Here is a 13,101-nt window from a genome sequence, read left to right on the forward strand (position 1 = left end):
CGGTGGCAAAGCAGGTAATGAGGTCACTAATACTCACCCGAATTGTAGAACTCGCTCCACTTGTATCAAAATTACATTTTTATCTCTCTCAAATTAGAAGCCTTTAAACAAAAACATGAAATTGCATTCATATTTTATTTTTATTTTGAAGGTAACCTTATACAAGTTGTTCCCCCTAATTTATATTTGAAAAAAATCAAATTGTTAAATTGTGTAGTTTTGGACACGTTTTTCTTAAATAGAAAAGTAAAACAATGTGGTCCAAGTTTTGGATGGAACGGGACAAGGATACTCAAACCCCCATCGAGTACGGAGCTTGGATTATATTCTTTTAACCTTGTTTGAATTGTTGACGTATACAAGAAAGAGAAAAACCGTCTCTATTCCATCTGCGTACTAATGTCATGTCTAGAGAGAAGCACACCCTAAATTTAAAGCTTTACAAAATGTTACTCCGTAGTTATTTTTTAAATTTCAATTATTTGATTGAGTAAAAAAGAAAAAGTATATGTCAGTCAAAAAATTGAAAAACTTTTTTACATTTAAGTTTTGTCAAAAAAGAAATAAACTTTAAATTGAAACTAGATAAATTTCATTTATTAATTTAATGAATTTATGATAAAATAGTAAAATATCATAAGGGGTTTTTATTACATAAATTTTTCTACAACCTACCACTATTTCTTTTACAAATACCAGTACCATATCACTATATCATTTAGAACTCCAATTATTCAATAATGTTAAATTCTTTTGATTTTGGTTTGATTTTTGAAAGAGGTAGCGGCAATTCTTAGAGAGAGAAAACAAAGGAGAGAGAAATTGTCGTTGAAGCAGAAGAAGATAAACTAACAAAGCTATGCTATCTCTATTCTCACACAACTGTAACTTATGTAAGATTTCATTTTCCTCTTTCTTTATCACTTTGACTTTTCATTTACCAAAATTTCACCTTTTCAATTTCAATTCCAGAAGGAGAATCTTCTCATGAAAATCAATCAATTCAATCTATTAACCTAAACTCATTCCCTTTCTCTTCACCAGGTACTCAATCTCTTAACTAACCCCTTTTTTTTTGTATTAATTAATCATGTTTAATTAATTTATGCTATTTGTGTTTAATTTCAAAATTTAAAATATGGGTTTTGTTCTGTTTCATTGGAATTAACGTTAATTTACTTAAAGTTTATTTTTTTTGTTTTTATTTGAAAATTTTAAAATCTGGGTTCCGGTCTGTTTCATTGGAATTAACGTTGGTTTACTTAAAGTTTGGTTTTTTTGTTTTTATTTCAAAATATAAAATGTGGGTTTGGTTTGGTTTTGTTTTATTTGAATTAACATTAATTTAGTTAATTTTGTTTTTTTTGTTTTTATGGGTAGAACAGGATGTTGTCGAGAATGGAAAGTGGTAAGAAGAGTAGTGGGGTTTCTGGTAGTCAAAAGAAATTGTTAAAGGATGTTGAAACTATGAATAAAGCTATGTACTTGGATAGAAGTGCTTCGAGGAATTCGGTGTCTGGTTCGAATTCGAGGTCTAAAACTGGTGGAAAATCGTTGTTTCCTGATCCGAAACCGAGGGGTAAAGGAAGCAATAGTAATGATGATAATGATGGTTTGCAGAAGGATAAAAGGTCTATATGGAATTGGAGACCGTTGAAGGCGCTTTCGCATATCCGAAATAAGAGGTTTAATTGTAGTTTTTATCTTCATGTACATTTGATTGAAGGGATGCCTTCTACTTTTGATGGTTCGAGTTTTTCGGTGTATTGGAAGAGGAGGGACGGGGTTTTGGTGACTCGTCCGGCTAAGGTGGTTCAGTGTGTGGCTGAATTTGATGAGAAGTTGACTTATACTTGTTCGGTTTATGGAAGTAGGAGTGGACCTCACCATTCTGCGAAGTATGAAGCAAAGCATTTTTTGCTTTATGCTTCGCTTCTCAGTGCGCCGGAGCTTGATTTGGGGAAACATCGAGTTGATCTTACGAGGTTGCTTCCTCTCACTTTGGAGGAGCTTGAGGAGGAGAAGAGCTCGGGGAAGTGGACTACAAGTTTCAGGTTATCGGGAAAGGCTAAGGGTGCCGTGATGAATGTCAGTTTTGGGTATACGGTTGTTGGTGATAACACCAGCGCGGCAAAAGATGGCCATAATGCTCCTAATGTGTTGACTTCGAGGCAGAATAGTCTTGCGTTGACGAAGCCAGATGTTAAACAAAGACAGTTTGATGGAAGCAGCAGCATGAGGCGGGCCGGAAGTTTACAAAACTATAGCAGTCGGTACTCGTCTCAAGCTGCGGAAGAGGTAAAGGATCTTCACGAGGTGTTGCCATCGTCTAAGTCTGCACTAGCCAGCTCAATAGGCGTCTTATATAAGAAATTCGATGAAGAAAAGGCGTGCAGCTCTCTGGACAATGAATCTGATCCTGATTTGTCAAAAGAAAATCTCGAGCCAATCAAACCAGATGGATATACTTCCTCTGATATCAGAAAAGAAACGCCTGAAGTGCATGCATCTGATATCAGAAAAGAAACGCCTGAAGTGCATGCAGTTAACGATGGAAATACATGTCCAGTGCTTGACACACCTGAACTTGATGCATTTCATGAAAACCTAGAAACAGATAAGCCAGATGGCTGCCTTTTACTTGATTCTGGAAAAGAAAACCCTGAAGACCGTCAAGATAATGAATTTTTTGTTGTTGATAAGGGTATAGAAATGTCATCAATTGAACCTGTTAAAGTAGAGGAGTCATTCTCAAAGGCTTCTGAAGATACTTCTACAGTTGATAGTACTTTTACCTATGATACTGCAGGCTTAAAAGTATCTTCTGGAGATAGTTTGATACACAATTCTCTTGATGAGGCAAATGATGGTTGTAAGGATCAGTCAGTGGTAGATGAATCCGCTTACAAAGAGGATGAATCTTCTGGAGATAGTTTGATACACGATTCTCTTGATGAGGCAAATGATGGTTGTAAGGATCAGTCAGTGGTAGATGAATCTGCTTACAGAGAGGATGACTTATTCACAAATGAACTGCTGCAAGAATTAGAATCAGCTATAAATAGTGTCTCAGATTTCGAGACAGCGGCTCTAGAATCTCCTAAAGTTGCAGAATTCAAATCTGAATATAAGATGAGAAAGACACATAGCTTTGATGATGTTACAGAATCGGTTGCAAATGAGTTTTTAAGCATGCTAGACACAGCCCATAGTCCAGCAGGCTCGGATTCTGAAAACGAGCCGGAGTCTCCGAGAGAGCTTCTCTTAAGACAGTTTGAGAAGGAAGCCCTAGATGGGGGCTTCTCTTTATTTGATTTTGATATGGACTGTGAGGATGAAGCTGATGATGGCTATGATGCTTCTAATGGCTCTGAGCAGTGGAATTTCTCTGAGGGTATGCACTCATCATCCTTGTTCCAAGACCTTCAGAAGGAGCATCTCGTTGAGTCTCAAGATGTGAGGGGAAAACAAAGGGCTCAAATGCTAGAAGATTTGGAAACAGAAGCCTTAATGCGTCAATGGGGTTTGAACGAGAAGGCTTTTCATCATTCTCCACCAAAAGATTGTACCGGTTTCGGAAGTCCAATTCAATTACCACCTGAAGAGCTTCCTACGTTGCCTCCTCTTGCCGAGGGGTTGGGCCCTTTTCTTCAGACAAAAGACGGAGGCTATCTACGATCTATGGATCCCTCAATTTTCAAGAATACCAAAGCTAGTGGGAGTTTAATCATGCAGGTTTCCAACCCTGTTGTTGTACCTGCAGAAATGGGTTCCGGGATAATGGAAGTTTTACAGTGTTTGGCTTCAGTTGGAATTGAAAAACTCTCAATGCAGGCAAAGGAGTTAATGCCACTGGAAGATATCACGGGGAAGACAATACAACAAGTAGCATGGGAAGCTATGCCTGCCTTAGAAGGAACAGAAAGGTTAGTTTATACTGTTTTGTATCATTGATTTTGAGGTTAATTTATATATAAGGTCTTATATGATAAGTGCTTAATTAAGTTTTTTAACCAAACATGGGCTTACATGTTTCTGAATGAAATTTTTCTTTGCTTTTTTTTAGGCAATGTCATTTGCAGCATGATTCAATAATAGGTCAAGATACAACTTTTGCGCAAAAGGACTTGAAAGGAACACCACCATCTGGACTGAAGTCCAGCAATTTCAATTCAAATTCGGTGGCCAACCACACAGGCTCAGAGTTTGTTTCAATTGAAGATCTTGCACCGTTGGCTATGAACAAAATCGAAGCACTTTCAATGGAGGGATTGAGAATACAATCTGGGATGTCCGAGGAGGATGCACCATCTAACATTGTTGCACAATCCATTGGGGAAATGTCAGCTCTGCAAGGCAAAGGCATTGATATTAACGGCTCCCTCGGCATGGAAGGGGCTGCTGGTTTGCAGCTGATGGATGTAAAAGACAGCAGTGATGTTGGTGTTGATGGGATAATGAGCCTATCGTTAACTCTTGATGAGTGGATGAAGCTGGATTCTGGTGACATTGACGATGTAGATAATATCAGTGAGCATACTTCGAAACTTCTTGCAGCCCATCATGCTAACTCTTTCGACTTTATCCGTGGGAGTTCAAAGGGAGGAGTTAGGAGACGAGGCAAAGGCTCCGGCAGAAAATGCGGTTTGCTAGGAAACAATTTCACAGTAGCGTTAATGGTGCAGCTCCGTGATCCTCTGAGAAATTATGAGCCAGTTGGAACACCAATGCTTGCTCTTATACAAGTTGAGAGAGAGTTTGTCATGCCGAAGCAAAAAATATTTTGTAGTGTGTCCGAGTTACGTAACAACGACGACAAGGATGATGAGGAGAGCGAAATAGTAGCAAAGATGGAGGACGCAAATAAAGAGGAGAAAATTTCTGAAGCAGAACTCATTCCTCAGTTCAAGATTACTGAAGTTCATGTGGCAGGTCTTACACCTGAGCCTCAGAAAAAGAAGCTTTGGGGCACCTCGACGCAGCAACAATCTGGTTCACGCTGGTTGCTTGCTAATGGAATGGGGAAGAACAATAATAATAAGTTTCAACCAATGAAGTCAAAAGCTGCATCTAAATCGATTGCTCCGGTTACCACAAAGGCACAACCTGCTGCCACTTTGTGGAGCATTTCTTCACGCATATTTGGAAAAGCGAAAGAACCGGAAACACTAAATCCACATATAAGAAACCCTAATGTCATTATACCAAATGACACTAATAGACTTAGTTGACTGGAAAGTGAATTCACAATTCAGATTTTTCTTGAAGAAGACATACGGGGGGAGCCTGTGCCTAGAAATTGATTTATTTTGTTAGAGCATCAATCAAGTTGGACTGGTCCTTCAATAATTGCAAGGTGTGAAACGTGGTTATTAGAGAGAACAACATAGGCTTATTTATCTTTTGTAAAGCCACTTGTTACTTTTTCTTTCATCCGTTTTATTTATGTCATGTACTTATGTCATATGAAACTAGTGTGTGCATATTCCATCAGGTAAATTATATATTTGCAAATGCAAACTTAGGTTGCAAACTTGTGGCCTCTTCCATGCAATAAAATGTTTGTTTCCAGGGATATTATTTTCAGGAATTACATTTTTACTTATTTGTTTGGTTAAAAAATTTAAATTTCCAGGAAATGCTTTTAAAATTGATTTAAAATAACAAATTCAAAAAATTAAAATCCAAATAAATGAGACTGGTAGTCGAAGTTATAGAAAGTTGTTTTATTTCCATGGGAATGTTAAATTCCCATCCTATTAGCATTGGAATAACAAGTGTAGAATAAAATTTTGTTTAATTATACTTTAATTTTATTGGTTTTTTACATACTTATTTAGATCATTAAATCCTCTGGAAAAAATTAGTTCAAAATTTGATTTAATCCTCTGTAAAAAATTAGTTCAAAATTTGATTTTTAGGTCTAAATTTTCATTACTTTAATATTGAAATTTTGGCGTATAAGTAAATTCTTATTTAATGCATTACATCTTAAAAATATATATAATTTTTTTATAAAAGATTTTTTTATAATGTTCTTAACGTGTCCGTAAAAAATATTCAAAAATTTAGAAGTTTAAGCATAACTAAACAAATTTTAATTTAACAGGGACTAAATCTGCATGCTAAAAAATGTTCCAGGGACCAAAACATGCTACTTTTTTTTTTATGAGGATTGAAAACAAAATTTGTTGGAATTATAGGGACCAAAAATTTATTTAATCCTAAATACAGTAACCATTATTTTATGAGAAATGTTAGTTGAAGACACTCTTTTAGACACAAATATGACATCATGCATTGTTCACCATAATTATACGGTGAATAAAGCTTTCTTTTTGCCAGACTTTTTTTTAATTTTTTTTTTTTATCATAGAGGAATATATTTGGAACACAAATTTGGTTGTCATTAATCAATTTGTTAGAAAATTGTTGTTCTGACTTTGAATACTTCCTAATAACACTAGAAAATTACTTTAAAGCCCCCAGCGGTAGTTAACTATCGTTGAGAAAGCCGGCAGCAGTTAACTGCCGCTGGCTTCAACGGTAGTTAACTGCCGCTGCGTTTTGTATCTTAGGAACGCAGAAAACTCCAGTTTCTGGTTACAGAGTTCAAAACAACACAAACCCAACTTCACCCCAACTTTAATTGCACGGATTTGAGCCAAATTTCTTCAAGTAATTAACAAGTAAGTTATTTTCTTCCTATTTACATGCAATGTAGGTTGTTCAGGGTGTTAGTTTTCATAATTTTAGCATAAGTTTAGTGTTTAGGTTAGGTTTTTGAAATTGCAAATTATGTTAGAATTTGATGTTATAATGTATGGTTCTTGCTGACATTGTTGTTTAGAGTAGGTTTAGGTACAATGTAGTTGTTTATATGTTCAAATAACATTAATTGTGCTCCTAATTTAGAATGCACATAAGGTGTTTGATGAAATGCCTAAGTGAGTTATTCTTACTTTTTTTGTGCTATTTTTGTGCAAATTGGTTAAACTTTATAATGTATATATCAGTGTTAATTAAATGCAATTCCTATTTCGTTTGATCTCCAATTATTGTAGGTACTAACTCTCTTGCTAAAATAGTTAGTAATTAGTTATTAATATATGTAAATATGGAGTCCACTTGTCGACTCCATTTAATCTTAATCTTAGACTCCATTTAAAAAAGTTAGTAATATATATATGGTCTCCATTTAATATATGTAAATATGTTCCATGCCTTAGGTTGTGTTACTGTAAAAGTATATAGTTTTTAGGAAATGCTTAAATACATTGTCCACGTATTTATGTTAATTTTAATTTGTTTTTGTACAGATATGGTTGGGGAGGAGGATGCGCGGGAGCGGCGTATTAGAGAGGGTAGGGTGCGCAAAGGTAAACATGCTATGACAAATAGCCATAGAAAGGAGCTGGAGAGATGTCTGACACACTGACGATCATCAGGGATGTGGTGCAGATAACTGATAATATTGTGGCCAGGAGCGGCGAGATGACTAAAGAGGAGATTGTTCAGGATGTGATTCGGATTGGCAGTACTGGTCGCCCTGCCCTTACGTATCAGATTGCCAGGCAGCGCAGGGGGCAGATGCATCGTAGGCAACAGGGTTAATTATCATTAGGCTTTTTTATGTACATTTTGACTTTGATTATGATGATGTATTATTATGAAATTATCCGTACCTTGTGATATTTCTATGACATTTACGTACGTACGTTTTATATTATTTCTTGCGCTTTAATTTTATCATGTTAAATATTATTTCGTACATTTTATAATCATGAATTTGCAATTGGATGAAAAAGAGTGAAAAAATTTGTTTTTAGTATGTGTAAAACATGTTCAAATGAAAAATGGAATGAGAGCCGCTGGAAATTGAACCAAACACGCAGCAGCAGTTAACTGCCGCTGACTGTAGCGGCAGTTAACTACCGTTGTACTCAGCGGCAGTTAATTGCTGCCGATTTGTAGAACGGTAGTTAACTACCGCTGGGGGATTTTTAGAAATTTCCATGTGTTATTATGAAGTTTTGTATGTCAGAAAAACAATTTTCAATTTGTTATTGCATTAACGCAAAAAATGTACGTTGTTAACCACTTTTGGAATCCATATACTTATGCAATTTTTTAAATTAAAATAAGTGGTTCATGTCGTCATAATGATTAATGAAATTTATGTTTCAAAAGTGTTTAATAAAAGTTTGTCAAAAAAAAAAAAAACATACATTTCAAAAGTGGTTAATGAAGTAGTCTCATAATCTCTTGTATTCACGTTGTTAGTTTTTATGATTTTTTTTTTTGACAAAAGTTTTTATGATTTTTTTTTTTCAAAATTTGGTGGAAATGTTAGTGTTTAGGGTTGGATAATTTATTGAAATTTAGGGTAGTTTGTGATCCTATATATGCATGTTTTGACCATAAAAATGTTATTTAGACTAGATTCAAGCTCAATGTGGTAGTATAAAATTAAAAATAATACAGTGAATCAATGTTGTATATTTTACACTCAAAGTGTTCGATGAAATGCCTGAACGAGTTTTTCATTAATTTTTTCATTGTTTTTGGTTGTGTAGATACTAGTTTTAACACCCGTGCAACGCACGGGAAGGATTTGATTAACAAAAATATATAATATAAAATGTTTACAATAGCTAAAGAAAAAATTTGGTTGATTCATAGTTGCTTACATAAAACTTTATTACCCTTCGTATTTTTTAAGAATATAAAACTTCAAACTTAGTGATACCGATGCTACATAAAACTCTATTGCCCCATGTGTTTTTGAGGAATATAAAACTTTGGACTTGAATATATTAGGGCTACATAAAACAACTATTGCCCCTCGTGTTTTTCAATAATATAAAATTTTGAACTTATTGATACTAATGTTACATAAAACTCTATTGTCATAGTGTTTTTGAGAAATATAAAACTTTGATCTTAATGATATTAATGCTACATAAAAACTCTATAGCCCCTGTGTTTTTGAGAAATATAAAACATTAGACTTAATAATATCAATGCCATATAAAACACTAATGTCTCGTGTTTTGGAGGAATTTAATATTCTTGGACTTAATGATAGTAAGGCTACATAAAATACTATAGCCCCGGTGTAGTCGAGGATATGATAAAATAGGCATAACTATAGGAATAGACACCATTATAACTCAAGTAAAATAGGCCCTTTAATGGATCATGTTCATTAAGGACAGAAATAATATACAGTTGAATTATAAGGGAGATATGATAAATTATAAGTGACATTAAAAAGAATGCATATAAAGTTATTGCTTTGAAGATGTGTGTTCAATATATTTCCAGTGTCCTCAACTATACCCTTTTTTTACTTTTAAAACAATAACCTGAATTTTGTTTGCAGGAGTTATAATTTATATTATACTCCTGTGAACATTGAAAATGATTGTGCTTATAATAAAAGACAAAAAAAAAAAAAAAAAAAAAAAAAAAAAACTGGAAAGGAGAAACATAGTAAGGATTGCCGCTGATAACAATTTCAAACATAATATAAATGATACTAACTAATATGAACGTTGCAATAACCAGAGCATTAAGCTAATGAATACTAATAGAAAGAAACTCGAAGGGAACACTACTATGACAGTAAATTTCAAAGAAGCAAATACAAATACAAAAAGTCTAAATTTTTCTAAATTTGAAACATTTTATGTTGTTGGACAACCATACTATTGATGTCTTGGTATAAGTTGGGTATCAGATCCTGAAAAAGAAAAAAAAAAAGTTTCAGAAATCCAGAATATGTTTAAAAAATTGCATAGGTTAAGTTGCAGACCTCTAAAAGAGCTATTAAAACTCAAACACAGTACCAAAGAAACTCAAGCAACACATAAAAGTGATAGTACCAAAACAAACTTAGGTTCACACATAACCTTGGTTATACATTTTAATGGCCAACTAATCTGATACAACCATTTAAATTTACCTTTCAATTTAAGGAAAAAGTTAATGTACATATTCTATTCGGACCTCTAATTTGTTAGATCATATCATCACTAACCAGCAAGAGATGATACCACAAGGCACAATTAATAGCATATATATTATTGACTGCAACAGAGGTCACCCAATTCCATAATATGTAGTTTTAAATGATATACCTGCAATTGAACCAAAAGCTTCAACATCCTTATGTCTAACCGTGGGTGCTCATTCACATCTCTAAATATATTGGATAGAGCAGCTGAAGCGGCGTTGTCTTGCAATTGGCCCAAAACATGCAACCTAAAATAACAGCAAATATAGCATAGACAGAGGTGCAGGCTTACTAATTTAAGTAGATTCAAATGTGAAAATTGAAAATATAAGCAATTCCCTCATCAAGAGTCAATAAAATTAATAAAATAACTTTCATTATTTGTAAATTGTCTAATATGGTATTCATTGGGTGAAACATATTTCACCCTAATATTAACTGATTCATATAAAAATATGGAATAAAGTATAGGTAGAAAAGATCCAGACACACATGAAGATCCTTTGACTCAGTCGGAAACATTACAATCATAATAAAGTTTCTAACAGCACAAACTCTTGCATTGATTAACATCGATGCATATAGGATTGATCCCATATAAAATAGTGATTATAATTTCTAATAGGATTGATCCCCCCTAATATTGCTATACTTTTATTCCACCAAAAAAACACTAAACAAAATTGACCTGTGTATCTCAATTGCTGGTGTGATGTCTACGCGATTAGTAGCTGGCAAGCAATGCAGCTGACCGAGTCAATATGTAGACAAAAATACACTAAAGATAGTTATAATTCTCCCTGCAAAATAATGTACCGAAGCAGAAAGTTAAAAACTGCAAATTCCATTCTAGAATATTGATTATATAGATCTAAATTATATATATGATATACTCAACTACATAAAACTCTAAAGATGTAAAAAATGTGACTATTGTGAAAGGCAAAATTGACATGAAAAATGCATTTTGTAGATTGATTGATTAGTCTCAAAGGGGACCCTAATGACTAAACAACCTAATAGTTTATAGCTATTGCATCAATAAAAGTATAACTATAGCTTTAAGGTTTACAAAAGACAAAAGGAAAAACACCGTAGGTTGGATTGATGTCAACAACCAGAAAAAAATACATAACATAACATCAATGGGATTATAGCATAATTAAAATCAAACAAATAAAGAATAATAATAAGCTTAATGAAAAACACTCGATCTGTCAGAGAAAAATAACTAAACATCAACCAAACATAAAACAATTACTTGTAAAATGAAAAACACCATAAAAAAAGAGGCACACCTTTGATTCTCTACAATGAAACAAACTGCATAAAAAGAAAAAAAAGAACCAAAAGACAAAGGAACCTCACCTAAATATACACAGAACCTTCAAAAGACAACCCACTGAAATAATTTCAGAACCTGCAAAAAAGAGGAAAAAGGATCAGGAAGATGAGGGATGAGAAAGCCATGGATTTTACAACCACATATAATATTAACACTCCTACACCTTAATTCAAACAATTATACAAACATCTGTGGGTTGAACAAATCAGCAGCAATGCATTTACAAAATTGAAATAACTAATTTAGAAACTTGATTCATGACATAAATGTAAGTACCAAAAACATAACAATCAACAGCAGCAATGCATTTACAAAATTGAAATAACTAATTTAGAAACTTGATTCATGACATAAATGTAAGTACCAAAAACATAACAATCAAAAATGAAATCAACTTATAACAACAACCAATTCACGTTTCAGTTAAAAATCAAAAATTATTTATTGTGTTTTCAACAGTAACATCAAAACAAAATCATCCACTACAAAATTGAGAGAGAGAGAGAGAGAATGGACCATGAGAGCTTCAAAAATCAGCAACAACACTTTATTTTGGGGCTTCGCTATGGCTACTGCTAGCTTTGTTCCTCATTGTACTCGAGGTTTCTTCAATTTCGAGGTTCGCCATTTGTTCTTCACAAAGAATGATAAACAGAAAACACCATGAAATAGGAGGGAGAGAGAGAGAGAGAGAGAGAGAGAGAGAGAGAGAGAGAGAGAGCTTCTGGTGAAAATATCCATGGATCTCCACCAAGGATTGGACCGGAGAAGAAGAAGAATAGTGAAGGAATGAGAAGATGTAAGAGTGAGATGGATATACGTTTGAATCTCTGAGGTGAAACTTGAACTTGAAAGGTTGAGTTTTGAGATGTCTGTTTGAGTTTGTCTAAATTTTTGGATCTGGCAGCATCTTCACTTGTCTTTTAGTGGAATTTGAATTTCAAATTAAAGGATTTCCCTCCTATTGCAAGAAAGCTAAATTTGGCTAAAATAGTGAACTTTTAGTTTTTGTGATGTACATGTGGATGGCTTAGAAATTTGACACTTGTCAAAATCTACCCAAAATGAGACCTACATTAGTCTAATATTAAGATGTATGAGAATTCAAACCCACATAGGCGTCGATTGGGCAAAGAGACCATGGCTGACGGTGTTCGCGGGGAGAGAGTGGCAGAAATCCCTACTAAACGGGGAAGGGGGCCTAGGAACCCAGATGGGGTAGAGGGCTCACACGGGGTCATTCGCAGGTGGTTGGTCCTACACAAAATCAATACCATGCGGCTGAGGAGCAGATGTATGATCTTACCGAGCATCAGTATCATGATGATACTCAGGATCAGTACTATTAGCATGAGCATGACAAGGAGGTTCAGCCTGAGCAACATGAGAGGAGAACGTAGAGATAAGGGAGAGTTTGTGTGTGTGTGTGTGTGTGTGTGTCAATATATATATAGGGAGGGAGAGAGAGTTACATTACTTAGTTAAAAACCGAATTCAGTTGTACACGGATTAAAAGAGATTGTTAAAAAAACATACAAAAACTAAAATGACTTTGAAGACTTATCGTAAGCATCAATTGATTCATGGTTGGGGGGATATTTAAAAGAAATTATGTTAGTTTTGTTTACAAACCATGTTATGTGCGCTACACATCAATCTACATATATTTGTAGTTAATAATAATTTCATTTTAATAGCTTATGGAATGTTAAAGAAATATATCACATTACTACAGAAA

General features: G+C 34.2%; 1 protein-coding gene and 2 long non-coding RNA genes across 7 annotated transcripts; 2 read left to right on the forward strand and 1 right to left on the reverse strand.

Moving 5' to 3' along the window:
• The first annotated feature begins 711 nt into the window (after positions 1-711).
• On the forward strand, positions 712-5,569 carry LOC146945958 (protein PLASTID MOVEMENT IMPAIRED 1-RELATED 1-like). Of its 4 annotated transcripts, none has more exons than XM_085744219.1 (4): positions 712-893; positions 973-1,044; positions 1,381-3,926; positions 4,067-5,569. In XM_085744219.1, exons 3-4 carry the CDS (start codon positions 1,387-1,389, stop codon positions 5,229-5,231), a joined length of 3,705 nt encoding a protein of 1,234 aa, XP_085600345.1. In that variant the 5' UTR covers positions 712-893; positions 973-1,044; positions 1,381-1,386; the 3' UTR covers positions 5,232-5,569. The 4 variants fall into 4 exon arrangements, with proteins under 4 accessions (XP_085600345.1, XP_085600347.1, XP_085600349.1 ...); XM_085744221.1 differs by having other exon boundaries at positions 1,386-3,926; XM_085744223.1 differs by lacking the exon at positions 973-1,044.
• Positions 5,570-6,432: 863 nt separating this feature from the next.
• Positions 6,433-7,729, forward strand: LOC146945959 (uncharacterized). Its single transcript, XR_015028209.1, has 2 exons — positions 6,433-6,689; positions 7,320-7,729. It is a non-coding gene; the product is annotated as an uncharacterized LOC146945959 (long non-coding RNA).
• A 1,780-nt stretch (positions 7,730-9,509) lies between these two features.
• Positions 9,510-12,436, reverse strand: LOC146945960 (uncharacterized). Of its 2 annotated transcripts, XR_015026559.1 has the most exons (5): positions 11,880-12,434; positions 11,387-11,438; positions 10,707-10,818; positions 10,143-10,266; positions 9,510-9,745 (listed from the first exon to the last, which is right to left on the reverse strand). It is a non-coding gene; the product is annotated as an uncharacterized LOC146945960 (long non-coding RNA). The 2 variants fall into 2 exon arrangements; XR_015026558.1 differs by having other exon boundaries at positions 10,143-10,818; positions 11,880-12,436.
• Positions 12,437-13,101: the final 665 nt, after the last annotated feature.

The sequence above is a fragment of the Medicago sativa genome, chromosome 2 (genome assembly GCF_051527215.1).
Source record: "Medicago sativa cultivar Bolivia chromosome 2, Bolivia_mono, whole genome shotgun sequence".
In the NCBI taxonomy this organism is placed as follows: Eukaryota; Viridiplantae; Streptophyta; class Magnoliopsida; order Fabales; family Fabaceae; genus Medicago; species Medicago sativa.